This window comes from Lates calcarifer, linkage group LG3 (genome assembly GCF_001640805.2).
Source record: "Lates calcarifer isolate ASB-BC8 linkage group LG3, TLL_Latcal_v3, whole genome shotgun sequence".
Lineage (NCBI taxonomy): Eukaryota > Metazoa > Chordata > Actinopteri > Centropomidae > Lates > Lates calcarifer.
Window position 1 is genome coordinate 18,602,261 of NC_066835.1, and position 15,290 is coordinate 18,617,550.

Genomic DNA, 15,290 nt, shown 5'->3' on the forward strand with positions numbered 1-15,290 from the left:
AGAAAGTAAGGGGACAATCTGATGTCTCCTGATCACTCTCAACCACAGGGGAATTAAACTTGTCATACAGATGAACTATTCATTTCTTTTTTTTTCACTATTCTAAATCAAATAGTCAATCTAAATGAAAAGTGTTATCGCAGAAGGACTAATAGTATTTATCTAACCTTTCACCCATTTCACTAAACCATTTGAACCAACACATTAATCAAATGTAATACAATGCAAATTCGTTACAGTTGTATAAAACATTGGTAGGTAACTCTCAAAGAAGATATTCTTAAATATCACTATGATATCATCTTAAAACATGATCCCTGGAGATTAAATCTTATTCTGTGAAATTCTTGATTAGACAACTGAGAGCTTACCAATGTTTCATGCAGCCTAATCTCTCAAACTGAAAGTTTCTGACATTTCGTCACAGGCTACATACACCAATCACTGAACTCAGAACAATTTCAAGATAATGTCATCGTCCTTTCCAGCACAGCGGACCAGGGCAGAGCTGCACTGCCTTGCTATTAAGTTTTTTTTTTTTTTTTTTTTTTGCATCTTGTCGTCAACAAAAACCACTTGCTAGCTGTAGTTCTTGATATAAATAAAAAGTACTTTAACCTCTCTTGTGTTAAATATGCAGAGCCAGGCCCTGGAGAGCTCGAATTGACCCTGCTATTGGAAAGTGACTAACACCGCCTTACTGATCAGACACATCACAGTATGGTGAGACTTCATTTCAAGTGGAGCGATTAAGGTAACACAGTCGGAGTTGATTAACGGTCTGCTGGTCAGTGCAACCCGTGTGTCCATGCTGGTGTTTTTGAGTGCTCTGGGACCGACAGTTTACATAGCAGCCATCTTGCTGGCCTCTCGGACCCCGCTGAGGTAGGCTCCTGTCACAGTCTGGGGGAAGTGCCTGTTGGTGGCCTGGTAACAAAGAACAGAACCATAAGTAAGTCTACCTTCATACAATCAGGTTTATTATTTCTGTGTTAAATGGATCTGGAAAATGTGAATTGTTTTTATTTCCAGCAATGCCAACAGTACTATTTGGTGTTACCTCGCCAGCAAAGAAGACTTTTCCCTGTACGTCTTCAGCAAGGATGTCATAGGCCTCACCGCTGCCCCCGGTCTTGACAAAACTGTAGGACATCTGGGACCACATGTCTTTGCTCCAACGTGTGACAAAGTAATTCAGTGGCTCTGGGACCTCCTATCAAGGATGACATGAAGAAAATAACAAGAGCAATCAGAGACAATCAGTCCTTTTTTTTTACCACAGAAACTTTAGCTTTAGTTGCATTTCAACTGAGGAAACAGCCTCAAGATTCAGTTCAGCTGCAGTTGCTTGGTACATTGGTTGTCATTTCTGATCGCCCAGGAACTATTAGGACAGGGTTTCCTTTCTGTCATCGATTCAAACATCAAAGACACGCAGCAGGAAATTACAAAGAACGACTCTCTCTCTCTCTCACACATTTAGAAGTGTGAAAAACAAAATGCCAAAAAAGGAGATGCCTTCTGTTACCTGCCTAAATTACACCTCTTTACAAATCTGTAACTTCCTGGTTTAGTTCCTGAATTCACGTCAGCACAGGTAATACTGTCATGCTGCACTGCTGCACTCATCAGCTACCTTAAAGTGTCAAAAAAGGTGTGATTGGTCTTTGTAGAATGTAGCAGCATTACCTGTTCCTTGAAAAGTTCACGCAGAACCTTCACACACTCGTCCACCACCTCCTTGTCCTCCATGTCCCGAACAGCAGGTACAGCATCTCCAGTGATAACTGACATGAGGACAGCCTGCTTTCCCTACAAATACATTTACACAGAGACAACATTAAGCACAAGGTGATCATGACATGAGTGTAAAATCAGTTAATTTTCAGCTCTTTCATTTGACTCATAACCCTCATAACTTTTATTATATTTCTGTGTCTTGCTAAGATGTAGGTTGCATCCAAATCTCATCCTACTTTATATGGACATCACACATACAGAGGAGTCTGTGTCATGCTCGTTTTGTGGCTGACAAGAGAAACAAACCTGTGGATCCATGTCATAGAAGACACTGAACATGCCTCTCTTGTCAGGACTTGGTGGGATGTGACCAAAGTAGTCTGCCCCTTGGATTTTGTTGTCCCAGAATCTGTACGGGAACTGAAGAGCAATCTGCAGATCCAGACACAGATATCTTATCGTTTACCAACGACAAGTGAAACTCTCACTTACAGATAGAAATCTGGCAAACTCCAACATCAAACAGTTATTACTTTTTCTATGATGCCAACTCCCAGACTGTGAATTGCTTTCAGTTTCCTTTCAGGAAGTGGAGGGTTGAACTGAATCACATTCTTCTGAAGTAAAGTCAATGGGACTGTAACAAGAACCTAAAAGAGAGTCATAAACAATTAAAGGATTCAACATTCTTTGGTACATTTTCTATGATAAAGACTGTATGAATGATAGAGATCACGCTTTTCAGTAACATGTTTTTACCTTCTGTGCTGTCCACTGGGACCCATTAGAAGAGATAACTTTGACAACGTCACCTGAGTAGTCAATGGCCTGGACCTAAATAAGAAAAAAAACAAAATGCATATTCAGTTTTTCAGGTAATAGGTAAAGGTAAGGTAAAATCTGAAATTAAAAAACTGAAACACAAACCGGACACTTAGTGCGGATGTCGAGGCCCTCGGCCAGTTTGTGGAGTAAAACAGAGTAGCCCTTGGTGAGTAAAGTGTGGTCTCCTGAGAATTGGGCAAAAAACTCATTGTGGTCCCAGGATCTTGCCGATACCTACAAACAAATAAAAAACTTCCAGAACAAAACTCCACACTTCAAAAACACAGACACATGAAAACTTGTTATCATCTTCTTTGATGAATGCTTCCATGATCCAACATGAGAAGACACAAATTTAGTTTTCTTAACAATCTACCAGTCTGAATCTGGTGGCAACAGACTTGCTGTTTATACCAACCCTCACAAAGATATGAATCAAATCAGGCCTAGACACAGCAGAGGAATCCTGCAGCCCTTTTAAGTTGAATTTAGATTTTTCAGACCTGGTCTAACGTGCTTCCACAGGCATACTCCAGGTTGCTGAGATGGAACTGAAGAACTTTCTCCTCCAACTCACTAAACTGGATCCCAGACTCCTGAAGAAAGTTCTTCTTCACTTCCTGGACTTTTTCTGTAGAGATAAAATCCATAGAATCGCATGTTAAATACATTTCAACCCTGATAAAATGCAGTTTTTATATAGGAAAATTCATTCATTACCGTGCATTATACATATTCATACTCGTGAACTCCTCTTTTTGCACATGCAGTCATAGCAATAACATTTGAAACATTTCGTCAGATAATGATTCAAACGTAAAGCACCCAGAGTTGTTTTTATCTGACTTAAATTGACAGTGAAGTCATATTTTCCACTGACATGGAATTTTTCTCATCAAAAGCACTGAATGTTAACTCAAACAAACTACCTTAGTCTATAATGAGAGCTATCAGTGCTGTTGGTTCCATTTGTAAAGTGGTTTTCCTGAACCTCACACTTTAGATTAGAACAATCATGTTGTGTTTGGTGACAACAGGTCAGCACCTCCCAGTGGGGTGTCCTGGTTCTGTGATTTGTCCTTCCTCCACTCTGACACCACATCCAGGATGGCGTTGAAGTGGAAGTCCATGCGCTTGTCAATGGCCGGGTCAGTTACCTGTCCTCCCTCCTGAAACAGGTCACAGCGCTCTCCCAGCTTGTGCATCTTGATGCCCATCTGCAGCAGAGGAGTGAGGAAGAAAATAGTTTGTCTTATTTAGCAGATAATAAATATATCAGACTGAGGATCATGGGCAAGGTGTAGGGAGGTATGAGCACATTAATTCTTGCCTGTTCACACATCAGGGCAATGGGGTTGTTTACACAGCCATTGACAATTTGAGCTCCCCGACCCACAGTGACGCCTAGGGAGGCATCATCCCACACTCGACCTCCAATTCTCTCCCTTGCCTCAAGCACCACCACCTGTGAATCAGTGGAAATAAAGATTGTAACAGGACAACTCATTGACCAGAAAACAGGATGTGCAGTTGGTGCGGAGTTAAGTTAAAGATTTTAACCTGAGTGCCAAAGTTTTGCAGCTGCCGTGCAGCAGCCAGCCCTGAAGCCCCGGCACCGATGACGATAACGTTCTTCTGTAAGAAGGATAAAACGTTGGAGTAATGTAATCCTTAACCAGATAAATGATAAAAACATAAAGATATAAACTTGTACTGTTGTGCCATGATGAACTGAAGATGAGGAAACTCACAGAGTGATATCTTTCAGGGAGGAGGGGCCGTTTGACTGCCAGCACACCTGTGTTGATCAGACCCTTTCTGGTCATAAAGTTGAGAACCCGGTCCATCTCCTGCACGCAGCGTACACGCACCAACCCCCGGACAATGATGTGCAGCGCACATTTTTGAGAAGTCAACATCTCCTTTAGAAATAAACAGATGCTTTTTATAGAGTTGTATATCACTTTTTCACATGGGGAACTACGGAATATTTAAAGGCAGAAAAACATGGTTCAAAATCTAAAAAGTGAAAACATGAAAAACACGCCATGTTTGGAGATGTCTGCAGTGTACCTTGCAGTTTTTGTGCCAGGAGGCCAGAATAAGGTTACGCAGAGCCAAATACATGGTGGGATCGCGGGAAAATTCAGGAAACTCGTAAAGCTCATCCAGCTCCATCATATCCGGCCGCACACATAAAGCCTTGCCGCACTCATTAGGCTGATAGAAAGGCTGGAAGTATGGACACAGACCTGGAACTGAGGGATGCCATTGTGATTACTGACCAAGCATCTCCCTGGTTCATTATTTCAGTTATCTCTCTGTACATAGAGTAAATATCTGTACATCACAGTGCTGTAAACAATGGTTGCTGAATGGTGCCGTTCCTCCTGCACTCACAGACTTACTTTGTGGCTGTACAGCTCTGCAGTGATCTGCCCTCAGCTCAGACAGAGACATGTTGCAGGTTGAACCTGATGGACTCATTCCCACACAGTCGGGGTAGTAGGCAGCGAGGAAAGGGCTGGCTGGACTCTCTTTAAAGAGTGGCGGCAAAATCAGCATTGAATGCCACCAGCTGTCTGTCACCTCGGCCACTCTCTGTGAGAATAAAACAGCTCGGCGTTATAAAGGATGCAAATGATTCCAGTATCTTTTGATGACACACATACTGGAATATATAATCAAACATCAGCTTACCAAGTCCTCCGGTTGGGAGCACTGGTCCGGTCCCTCACTCTGTAGGAAAACAAACAAGCTTATCATCATGCAAAAATGTCACTTAGTGCATGGCTCATTTTTCAGTTTCCTGCTTACTTTAATGTTGTTGAATTTCATTCCACAGCGATATGTTGCTGCTAGGGAAGCAGTGAGTTGGATCTCCTTGGTCAGCTGACGCCACTTCCTACAGTCGGGTTTGGTGCATTGAACCTGAAAGGAACATGTAAAAATGAATATTACTGCATTTGTGACATGGAGAACTTAGAATAACCACATTCAGCTGTTTAACAGGAACCAGGAAAGCCGCTGGCACGTACCCAGAATGGCAGCTGCTGATCAGCCATGAAAGCTTTAAGACTGGGTTCACTCTTCCCGTTACTGGTCCACACCTTCTTCCATGACGCAAAGATCTCATAACCATCTTTATGACTGACAAAGAAATCAAACATTAAAATATCCGCTTTATACTCTTGAAGCAACAGCACGTTAACAAATATCACCGTGGAGTACTGTGTTGAGGTTGTGTGTTCACTGGCTCTGTCAACGTTACCTTCTGTAGTAGTGATCGAAACATTCGTTGCAAAAATGTTCCCCACATGACAGGTGATACCAGCGCGATGTGTACCCATTTTTAGCACACCTGAGAAGAGACAGAGGAATTAGGATCTACCAATCTGTAACTCAGTAAAGGATGTAAGTTAGTCAAACCAAGAAACATGTTACCTTTCAGATGCACTTGCAAAACAAACAGGGTACGTGGCAGAGCATCCAGCCTTCTCACACTTTCTGTACTTCTTCTCGGACTGATCGTCTTCCTCCTCCGTGTCTGTGGCTTTTCTTTTGCTCTAGAAAATAGTGTTGATGAGGATATTACCGAACTAAACTTGACACATCTTTATACAGTAGTTAATAAGTGCACCGGTCAATACAATAGATCATTACCTGACCAGTCCACAATGGATGCAGTTTCTTTGCTGATGTCATTATAAAAAATTAGGGTCTGTCTCAGTGAACAGACATAGCAACAATAATGTATGTCTGGAACAATTTACAGACAAGAAGATAGATAGATAGATATTATCCACATTAAAACAATTCCCCCCAAAAAGAATACAAATAAAATAATATTTGGTATTTATTTCCTAAACTCTCACATATTGATAAAGGTGTCTGCACTAAAAATCCTGTGACAGTCAGAGTCTAACATAAGTGGGATCAAGTAAACAAAGGTGAGAAATGACAGAGGCTGAACATTCATGATGCATGTTTACCTGTCCAGGTGGCGGGTTGTTGGTGCGTTTCACCCGGACGTTGATCTGTCTTCCAGAGGAGCGCAGGGTCTGGCCGTCCCCCGGTGACTCCCCGGAGCTCCTCTTCTTGGCTCGCCGAGCACCAGAGGCATTACCAGAGTAGTCTAAACATTAATGACAGCAATATACCTTTAAACAGCTTTAACACAATGCTGTGCAGCTCAGTTCAAACGAGGCCTTTCATAGAAAACAAAAGAGGAAACAATAAACGCCACTATTTACAAGTTGACCAAAAGCGGACGAACAACGACACGAACTGGTTTGTAAACGCAGAGGAGGTGGCGACAAATGTTCACATTATGAAGCCTTTTAAACCAAACAAATAGTGTCAGCCTGTCACATTTAGCATGTAGCAAGCAGCAGCAGCGCGTTATAAACACTGACCTGCGTCCGACAGCATGGCTGCCTGCGGTGTGACTTTAAACCCCCCGGGCTTTATTGACGTTGATGTGAGTTTCTGACACGGTGTTCTAAAAAATGTGCAATCCGTCTCTCTTTTATTGTTGTGGGAGGAGGGGGAGTCAAGGTGCTGTTATTACCAGAATGCCACTTCCTGTTTCAGGGAGGAAATGGGCGTTTCGTTTAAGGATTAGTTTTGAACTGCGCCGCTCTCCGTACTACACTGTAGCCATAGCAACAGGAGAACGCCGCGAGACTCGGAGCCAACAGAGAGATGTTTGATGTTTAACGTTGTTGCTAGATTATTTTTATTTAGACTTGTTTGACCATAAAACAGCCCGGGTTCGTGTTAGATTTAAATTCAGGTTAGCTGGGCGTCATTAGCTGCAGATAGAAGTAAACGGAAGCAATTTTAAACACTTAAAACTGTTTTTTGTGAGTGACTTCTCGTTCTGTTAACTCGTTCCAGGAGATATCAAAACATTTCGTGGGGCAAAATTAGATAAATAAAAGATGAACCGACATTGTTCCCGTTTGCTGCTGAAGTGAGACGCTGAGGCAAAGACAAGTTCCCAAATGGATTCAGGCAAAGTTGTTCACAGAAGAAAACCGGACATTCCTGTAATAAGAGCAAAAGGAGCTGACAGGAGTCAACATCTTCAGGAGGTGAACACTTTCTGTGCTAACTGTCATTTTATTAAATTAAACTTGGGACTGTTTATTCATAGCCTTACCCTGCAGTGTAGTAATGTTTACTCTCGTTTTATTCAAGCTTATTTTTATCTTCTCTTTTAAATCTCATTAAATTTGTCTTTTTGTATTGTCGCCTTGTTGCTGAAAGGTCCTATACAGATAAACCTAGTTTAACCCACCTATTTATTTCATAATTAAGAGTAAATGACTGGAATAACCTACGCATTGCTTTACAGGTCCTAGACTAACTAACAACTAAATTACCCAGGATTAAAAATTCTACATTATAGTTAGTATTATAAGTTCTTATTTCAGTTGAGAAACACACAACACGCTACCCAAGGCTGCAGACCTCAAGTGGATTGTAATCACTGAAGATTTTTTGGGGGAATATCACTTAAGCAGTCAGATTTATTTGTTAAAAAACAAGGTGATTTAAAGTGCTCTACATAAGACATAAAGGCATTGATTAAAGATAAGAGGCACAAAGCAATTTTTTAAAAAGGCAATAGAAAATATGTACAATAGAAGATTAAAATGTGATAACGGTGCAAGATGATTTAATTGTCCTAAATTTAGCTTAATAAAATGTAGGAAAATCTTGTGCCCTGATTTAAAAGAGGTGAGAGCTGAACTGAAATGGGAGTATGAGGAGTATGAATTGTGGGGGTGTTTGGCAGGACATAATTAAAGTGCTGTGTGTATTCTGCATGATGGGTAGTTAAAGGCAATGAGGTACACACAGAGTGCACTGAGAGTGGGATGAAAGAGGGTTATTTATATGCAAACATTTCACAGTTTTATTTATATACAAGTGTAGTGAACTTGCAATTTAAAATATTACCTTAATTATCCTAATTGGCAAAATGAAGTATATAAACCTTGAATGGGGTTATTATTAAATTAAACTGCAAAAACTAATTCAAAAGCATTACACAATGTGACTATTTTTAATCTCTTACTTTTATAATGGAGTGTCTGGGTGTCTGGAAATAAAGTGCACTGAACTCAACTAAATGTTAATTACTTGTACCATGAAGAGTGATCAGAAGCTTGTGGATGCTTTTCAAAAGGAGCCACTAACTCAAAAAATGTTCAACATAGGACCAGTTGTTACCTGAGGTGTATGCATATTCTGTCATATTTTCAGAGGATCCATTTATTTGTGACTAACTTGTGCGGAGTCTTTTAGTCTCTTAAAAATATGATAGAATTATAACCATGGTAATACTTTGACATACTAGACTAAACTGTATTTTCTCAACAGGTCAGTGCAAAAAGTCTTGAACTCAGTAAGGTGATTCGTCTTCTTGAAGATCCTTTGACAGTAAGTTAAACTTGAGTGTCGTCAGTCTTTTATTCTGTTTTAGGTGATGTTATATTAATCACCCTGTACCCTTTTGTTTTTTAAAGGCTAACTTGAAGGAGAGGCACCTTTTTGTTCTGAAGAAACTACTGAAGAGAAGCCAAATTGGCTTTGTATCCTTTCTTTTTGATTTAAAGTACTGACATAGTCTGATAACATAGATGTCTCTTTCCAAGAACGCCCTATCTTGTGCAAATAATAGCTCACAGGTGTCACATGCTGCAGCAGATTTTCCTCATTAATGTTCCTCGGAGCAGTGATGGGAATAGATTTGCTCTTTAGCAACCTGAGCACAGAGCCAAACATTACTCCCCAGAGTCTAATTTACCACTGCATCGCTGTGTCTGTCAGCATTTTCCTTGTTCAGATATAACCTCAGTTATCATGATGGCTCTTTGCCCCATCACTTCCCCTCCCTTGCTGGGATTTTTCTGTGTATGAATAAACTTTTGCCAAAATGTTAAAACTTCTTAAGCTATTTCAAGCTGCTGAGGGAGCTGACAGGCATAGCCAAAATACTCAACATCTGTGCTGAGAAAGTGAAGGATCACCCTGAGTATGTCCCCATTTTGTGTGAGGCGCTTAAAATCTGTAGGTAAGAAACTCAAATATTTCAAGCCTACAAGGAAACAACTTTTTTTTCCCCCATGAGATCATCTGAACATCACAGTGTTGCTCTGCTTCATCTCAGGCTTCCCTTCCTGAAAGAGAGAGCATCTGATGAGCTGAACTACGCTCAGGACGTCATAGAGTTCCTCTCCCACATGGGTACACAGGATCAGTTTCACAGTTTAGCATGCCACAACAATTATATTACTGGTCACACTTACATTAAGTTGCATTTGAAAATGTTGTTAAACATCTGTTGGTTTTCACCTTTTAACAGTGACTAATTTCCATTCTGAAACTCAAAATAAAAGGCTGGAATTCAGCTGTTTTTTCTTAGCCTAACTCGTGTTAATTAATGTTCTTCAGACAGGAGTGACGACAAGGAGCGTCTCTTGACAGATATGTTTCTGTTGGCAGGGTGTCTGATGAGGGTGTCAGATGCTGAAGTGAGACAGCAGATTGTCGAATCTGTGAAATCATTCTACAGCGACGTGGCTCCTAAACAGATGCTCGACGGTACGGACCGTGCCACCAAGACAAAGCCTCGGACTTTCCACTCTAACAGATTTTCTAGACTTTCATTGAGTGAGGCTTCTCTCTTGGCTTCTGTGGTGGCATGCTTGTGCTTTTGCTTCTTTTTCTTTATTTCCTCTTTCTTTCTTTTTTTCTTTTTCAGAGTTAATATAACAGCCAGAGTCAAGTCCAAAAGTTGCCATCTAAACTATACTTTAAAGATAAAGGCTCTAATTTTTATGTTGTTATGAATGTATTTGCTTTAATGTTTTCATTGTTTTCCACTGGAAACTATTCTAGCTATTCTCTTTAGCTTTTTCCATAATTTTGGTTAGCTTTTTCTTACTTATTACTTTATTATTGTGGTATCACTTTTAGTTATTGGTGTTCTTATTCTTGTTCTTCTAATATCCTTTCAAGAGGTACTTGTAAGTATTAATGAATTTACCTTCTTTTAAATTGTACATATATTTTCCTCACAGCCAGGAATTTATTGTAGTATTATGTGTATCTTTTTACTCTGTTTCTGCAGGGCTCCAGCCAACTTCTCAAGGCTACAGGTTGCAGCTGCTGGAGCTCAGTGACCTGGCTCAGACGCTGCTCCTCTCCATGGCCACTCGTGGAGAACCAGCCAGCCATCAAGCTGCAGCTCTTGCAGACCCTTCAGATCCTTTCAGGCTCCTCTGGTTAGTAACTGATTTTATTACAGATCCAGTGAGGTAGTGGAGGAGGGAATCTGTCAGACATGTCAGTTCAACACACGACCTCCTTCATTAGATAAAGTAGCCAGCCCTCAAGAGCATAAATCATCTCATTACCAAGTAACAATCAGACAAACAATCAAAACTGTGATTTTAAGTGTCCTTGTGTCAATGTCAGCAGGTCAATGGGTTGTTTTACTGTTAATCACATCTCTTTAATCTCATGTCATTTTACAACAACAGATGTGAACTGTGCTTTAATACTGAATGCACGAGGAGCAGAGACGATCTGTCTTCACATGAACGAGCCGGACCCGTCCGGTCAGGTACTTTTCCGCTCCTCAGAAATCCTCTGGAACCTGCTGGAGAGAGGCAGCAAGGACGAGGTCACCACTCAGCTCAGCAACATGGAGTGTGTTGTGTAGGTTTCTCCTGCAGCTTTACTGTGTTTTTAGATGTGGACAAATTGCAGGACAAATTTTTGATTCCTCATAATCATAACATTTTTTATTTTCCTAAAGTGACATCTAAAGGTCTGAATCATCAAAAAGTTTAAAGTTAGAATACATAGTGCTCTCATTTTGTACAAATAGATATTTGATCTCTTAATTTCTTTTCTTAGATCTCTGAAAGAAGCGTTTTTTCACCAGTTGATGAACGGTTTCCGACACTCTGACCTCCAACTCAGAAATGATCTGCTTGTGATCACAACTCTCATCGCTGAAAGTCCCAACCCTCTGCTTATTGTGAGTACAGGAGAGGTAGTTCAATGAGCAGTAAAGCAGGGGGACAATTTTAGAAATGTATGAAGCAGACATATTTTAGTCACCAGTTCTCAGTTATGGGGTGTGTCAGATGTACTGCTGGAGTCTGACCATGATGTTTCTTATTTTCAGGAGAGTTTATTTGCTAAACAGCTCATGGTTTTCATCACATTTCCAGAGTGTAAGGCAACTCTAATTATAAATTATAAATTTCAGTTTGTTTTTTTTTTTTCAAGTGAAGTACTTTCAAATACTGCAATAAACTTTCATGATGCCAACTTTTCCTCATATATGTTATAGTGAAAACTCAAAACCCTCTGGTCCGCAACCTCAAGCTCAGCTACAACAACGAGGATTTGGAAATGAAGAAGCTGCTGTTGAATCTGTTGGTTTTAATGTCACAGGATTTTGCTGCCCTGCAGGTCTGTCACAGAGTCAGTCAGTGGATTTTGTAAATATTTGAATAATTAGAGTGATAAGCCTGAATCTAACAGCTCCCCTGTCTTAGCTTTACAAAGAAGAACAAGTTATGCTGGCTCTGCTGACCCTCGTGAAGCCGCCTGCTGCCTCGCCCGAGCGCCGATCAGGTTTGCGTCACTGGTCCTCCGTCCAGCAGGAGGAGCTCCAGCTGCAGGCTCTGGCCACCCTCGCAACTATCGCTCCACTCATGTTGGAGGACTACATGTCATGTCAGGGAAACGCATGTCTTCTGCTCCTGCTGGACTGGTGTGTTGGGCAAGGTGAGAAAGCAGAAAAACATGTATCTGACAGGTCAAAGTTCATATAGTACAATTTTCAGCCCATCCAAAAAAGACATACCAGGCAGTTTGGAAAATACATTTATTATTATTCCTCTTTTATTTCAGATGCATACTTTGGTCAGGGTCACAGTTTCCATGGCACTGGAGGCAGAGGCAGTAAAAAGGCTCAAATGCGGCACTGCATCAGAGTACTCAGATCTGTGACGTCTTCGGGTGAAGAGTCAGTCAACCAGGACCTTTGTGATCAAGGAACCATTAATCAGCTTCTGGGTAAATAAAATTAAAACTTGACTGTGATATAAAGTGATATCATCAGAAACTTAACATTTCAAATTGTGGGTAATTGTGGTTAGTAAGTTTGGAGCTTTTGTATTTTCTCAGGGATTTTGATGCAGATGGAAGTGAGTCCTGATGAAGAGGATGTAGTCACACTGGAGATAAAGTCAGACATTCAGCTGATACTTTCAGCACTGTGTGAAACCGACATGCACAGACAGGTAAAACTGATTTAAAAAAGCTTCGTATATAACTTACCGATTTACAGAATTCAGTTTGAAGCACGAGCTAAGAGGTAGTGACTTTTATCTGATTATTAAAAGTATTCTTAGGACATTCGTTTTTGTTTGTAAGAAAATGGAGAATATTGATGATAACTGATGAAGCCAATGTTTTCTGCCTCCACGTTGTATTTGGTTCTGACACTGGGGGGCACCACAGGAATTCCAGTTTTTAAAATGTCTCACATTGTGGTCTTTATCCGCACATAAATATATATCATATTTTTGCGTTTCTACTACAGGTGTGAATCCAATATTGTTTTAAAATACAAATATTTCCATATTTACTCATGCTCAGATCAGAACCTGATCTGAACTCTCAGTTACAGTCTCTTAACATACAGTACGTCTGTGCTGAGTTGGTCACAGCTCTGTGATGTCCTGCCACAGGAACTGTTTGGGTCAGAGGGAGTTGAGATGGTAGTTCATTTCCTGAAGAAAGGCTCTGACAAGTTCTACAGCGGTCTGGGACACAACAGGCTCATCCTCTCCACAGTCAACTGTGTCTGGTCAGTTCAGCAAAACCAGTTCAGCACACACCAGTTCAGTAAATTTTATAGATTATAATAAAACATATCAATACCTAGATTTGTTAGGCATCATTCCTTTTCAGGATGCCACCACCTAAATTGGGACACAGTTCTCCATGGGCTTTCAGAAGTGAAGAAGTGACAAATTCTGTAAAAGCAGTGAAATTAACTCGATGATCTTGATTAATTTTACAAACAAACAGACAGAGAGGCCTCTGCAAAGCCAGTCAGTGTGTTTGTATCCCACCAGGTCCTGTATTGTGGGCTGCTACACGACAGAGGATTACTTTTTGGCTAGAGAAGGGGTGTTTCTTCTGCTTGACCTACTCATTGTAAGTAGTTGATTTTCAGCAGATGTACAGTCCAGTTTCCTCCAGTTATTTTGTAATGAACAGAGATTCAGTTTCTCTGTAGGCATGCAATGTAAACTCCTGACATTAACTTATTTTGGGTGTCTGTCTCTCTCTCAGTCAAGCCCCAGATGTGTGCACAGCATCGTCCTTGCCACCCTGCTGGAGTTATGTGACAACCCCAACACTTTGTCTCACATCCTGAGCTGGAGGGATGATGTTGGTCAGACGGCTCCCAGACTCCTGCTGCAGCTGTGGAGGCAGGAGGAGGAGGACCTAGGTGTCAGCCGAAACCACCACGGAGGGATCACAGGTCTGCAGCTAGAAACAACTAGAACACAACAATTGCAAGAGTGTGATGATTTAGATTTAGATTTAGATTTACTGTTTTTGGTAGTCACAGTTAACCAGAGCATCTCACATCATCACAGATAAAAAAAAGCAGTAAACTGAACATAAAGACCAGAGGTGCATCTAGAAGTAAATATCATTCCTGGACTAACAGTTTAGCTTGTTCTTTAAGTTAGTTTACACTGTGGAAAAGCAAAACAATTAATCATCTATCACAAGTAGTTAAAACAAAGTATTGTCACGTTCCATAATCAGGGAACCAGACAAAAAGGTTAACACAAAGAAATTTATTAAACAACTCAAGAAAAAGGAATCAGTAATCATGCGTGTCTGTAAGTGAGGTGGCTGAGGGTGTGTGTATGAGTATGTGGATGCGAAAACCTAGAGTCAAACCAACATAATCCACTCAATGCTGGAGATCCAAGCAGAACAAACTGCAGAGAGAGACTGCCTGTGAGCAGAGTACTTCTGATCAGGCCTAAACAGCCATCCAGCCTGATGATCCTTGATCTCCTCCATCCGCTGGTATTTTTTTGGGACAGGCTTGCATTTAGAAACAATACAGACCAAAGAGGTCTCCATTCAGACTGGTAATTTATATTTAATAAAAACTGGAAAGGTCTAAAACTACACTGGCTCTCTTCTGTATGTATCTCAGATCTTTCTCTTTGTTATTTTTTTGTCTCTCTGCTTTTGACTTTTAGATCTCCAGAGGCCCATCCTCAGTCATTACCAGCAGGAGGACTCCCAGCTGTCATTTCCTGCCAAAGTACCGAGTGCTGCAGTGCTGGAGATATCAGAGAACCTGCGGTCAAAGATTTACTCCATCTTCTGTAAACTTGGTAAAGAGTAATTGAAGAACATGATCAGTTCCAGATGTTATTTAACAAATTTAACAAATACAGTATTATTTATTTTAACAATGCACATGTAGATAATGCAACATACTTTAGATGTAGATTTAGATGTACCACCTATCTGCTAGACCGGTTTAATTAAAACCAGACTTGTCCCTCAAGTAACATCCTGAACTTGCAAAGCCATACTGTGAAATATAATTTAGTTACTTCTCCACCTTCAGGTTTTCAGGACCTTCCTGG

General features: G+C 40.7%; 2 protein-coding genes across 2 annotated transcripts; one reads left to right on the forward strand and one right to left on the reverse strand.

Moving 5' to 3' along the window:
- Nucleotides 1–427: 427 nt before the first annotated feature.
- Nucleotides 428–7,163, reverse strand: LOC108899011 (lysine-specific histone demethylase 2). Its single transcript, XM_018699207.2, has 21 exons — nucleotides 6,981–7,163; nucleotides 6,558–6,700; nucleotides 6,010–6,131; nucleotides 5,837–5,926; nucleotides 5,604–5,715; nucleotides 5,383–5,496; nucleotides 5,266–5,304; nucleotides 4,974–5,166; nucleotides 4,639–4,823; nucleotides 4,317–4,487; nucleotides 4,126–4,200; nucleotides 3,896–4,030; nucleotides 3,611–3,782; nucleotides 3,069–3,196; nucleotides 2,668–2,799; nucleotides 2,500–2,574; nucleotides 2,274–2,390; nucleotides 2,047–2,172; nucleotides 1,690–1,812; nucleotides 1,061–1,213; nucleotides 428–927 (listed from the first exon to the last, which is right to left on the reverse strand). The coding sequence occupies exons 1-21, from the start codon at nucleotides 6,994–6,996 to the stop codon at nucleotides 844–846; spliced, it is 2,505 nt and encodes an 834-aa protein (XP_018554723.1). The 5' UTR covers nucleotides 6,997–7,163; the 3' UTR covers nucleotides 428–843.
- A 56-nt stretch (nucleotides 7,164–7,219) lies between these two features.
- Nucleotides 7,220–11,254, forward strand: LOC108899001 (cilia- and flagella-associated protein 69). Its single transcript, XM_051068373.1, has 8 exons — nucleotides 7,220–7,661; nucleotides 8,956–9,015; nucleotides 9,102–9,167; nucleotides 9,540–9,649; nucleotides 9,746–9,822; nucleotides 10,081–10,179; nucleotides 10,709–10,862; nucleotides 11,121–11,254. Coding segments are annotated over exons 1-8 (657 nt in total). The 5' UTR covers nucleotides 7,220–7,571; the 3' UTR covers nucleotides 11,122–11,254.
- Nucleotides 11,255–15,290: the final 4,036 nt, after the last annotated feature.

What these genes read in the sequence shown, in the direction of transcription:
- LOC108899011 (XM_018699207.2), bottom strand. An exon ending in GCTCCCAACCGGAGGACTTG is followed by an intron (nt 5,167 to 5,265) that starts GTAAGCTGATGT and finishes TTATTCTCACAG; the next exon opens with AGAGTGGCCGAGGTGACAGA. An exon ending in GTGGAAGCACGTTAGACCAG is followed by an intron (nt 2,800 to 3,068) that starts GTCTGAAAAATC and finishes ATTTGTTTGTAG; the next exon opens with GTATCGGCAAGATCCTGGGA.
- LOC108899001 (XM_051068373.1), top strand. Translation starts at nt 7,572, where the DNA reads ATGGATTCAGGCAAAGTTGTTCACAGAAGAAAACCGGACATTCCTGTA. An exon ending in AGAGAAGCCAAATTGGCTTT is followed by an intron (nt 9,168 to 9,539) that starts GTATCCTTTCTT and finishes AGCTATTTCAAG; the next exon opens with CTGCTGAGGGAGCTGACAGG. An exon ending in AGAGTTCCTCTCCCACATGG is followed by an intron (nt 9,823 to 10,080) that starts GTACACAGGATC and finishes TTCTGTTGGCAG; the next exon opens with GGTGTCTGATGAGGGTGTCA.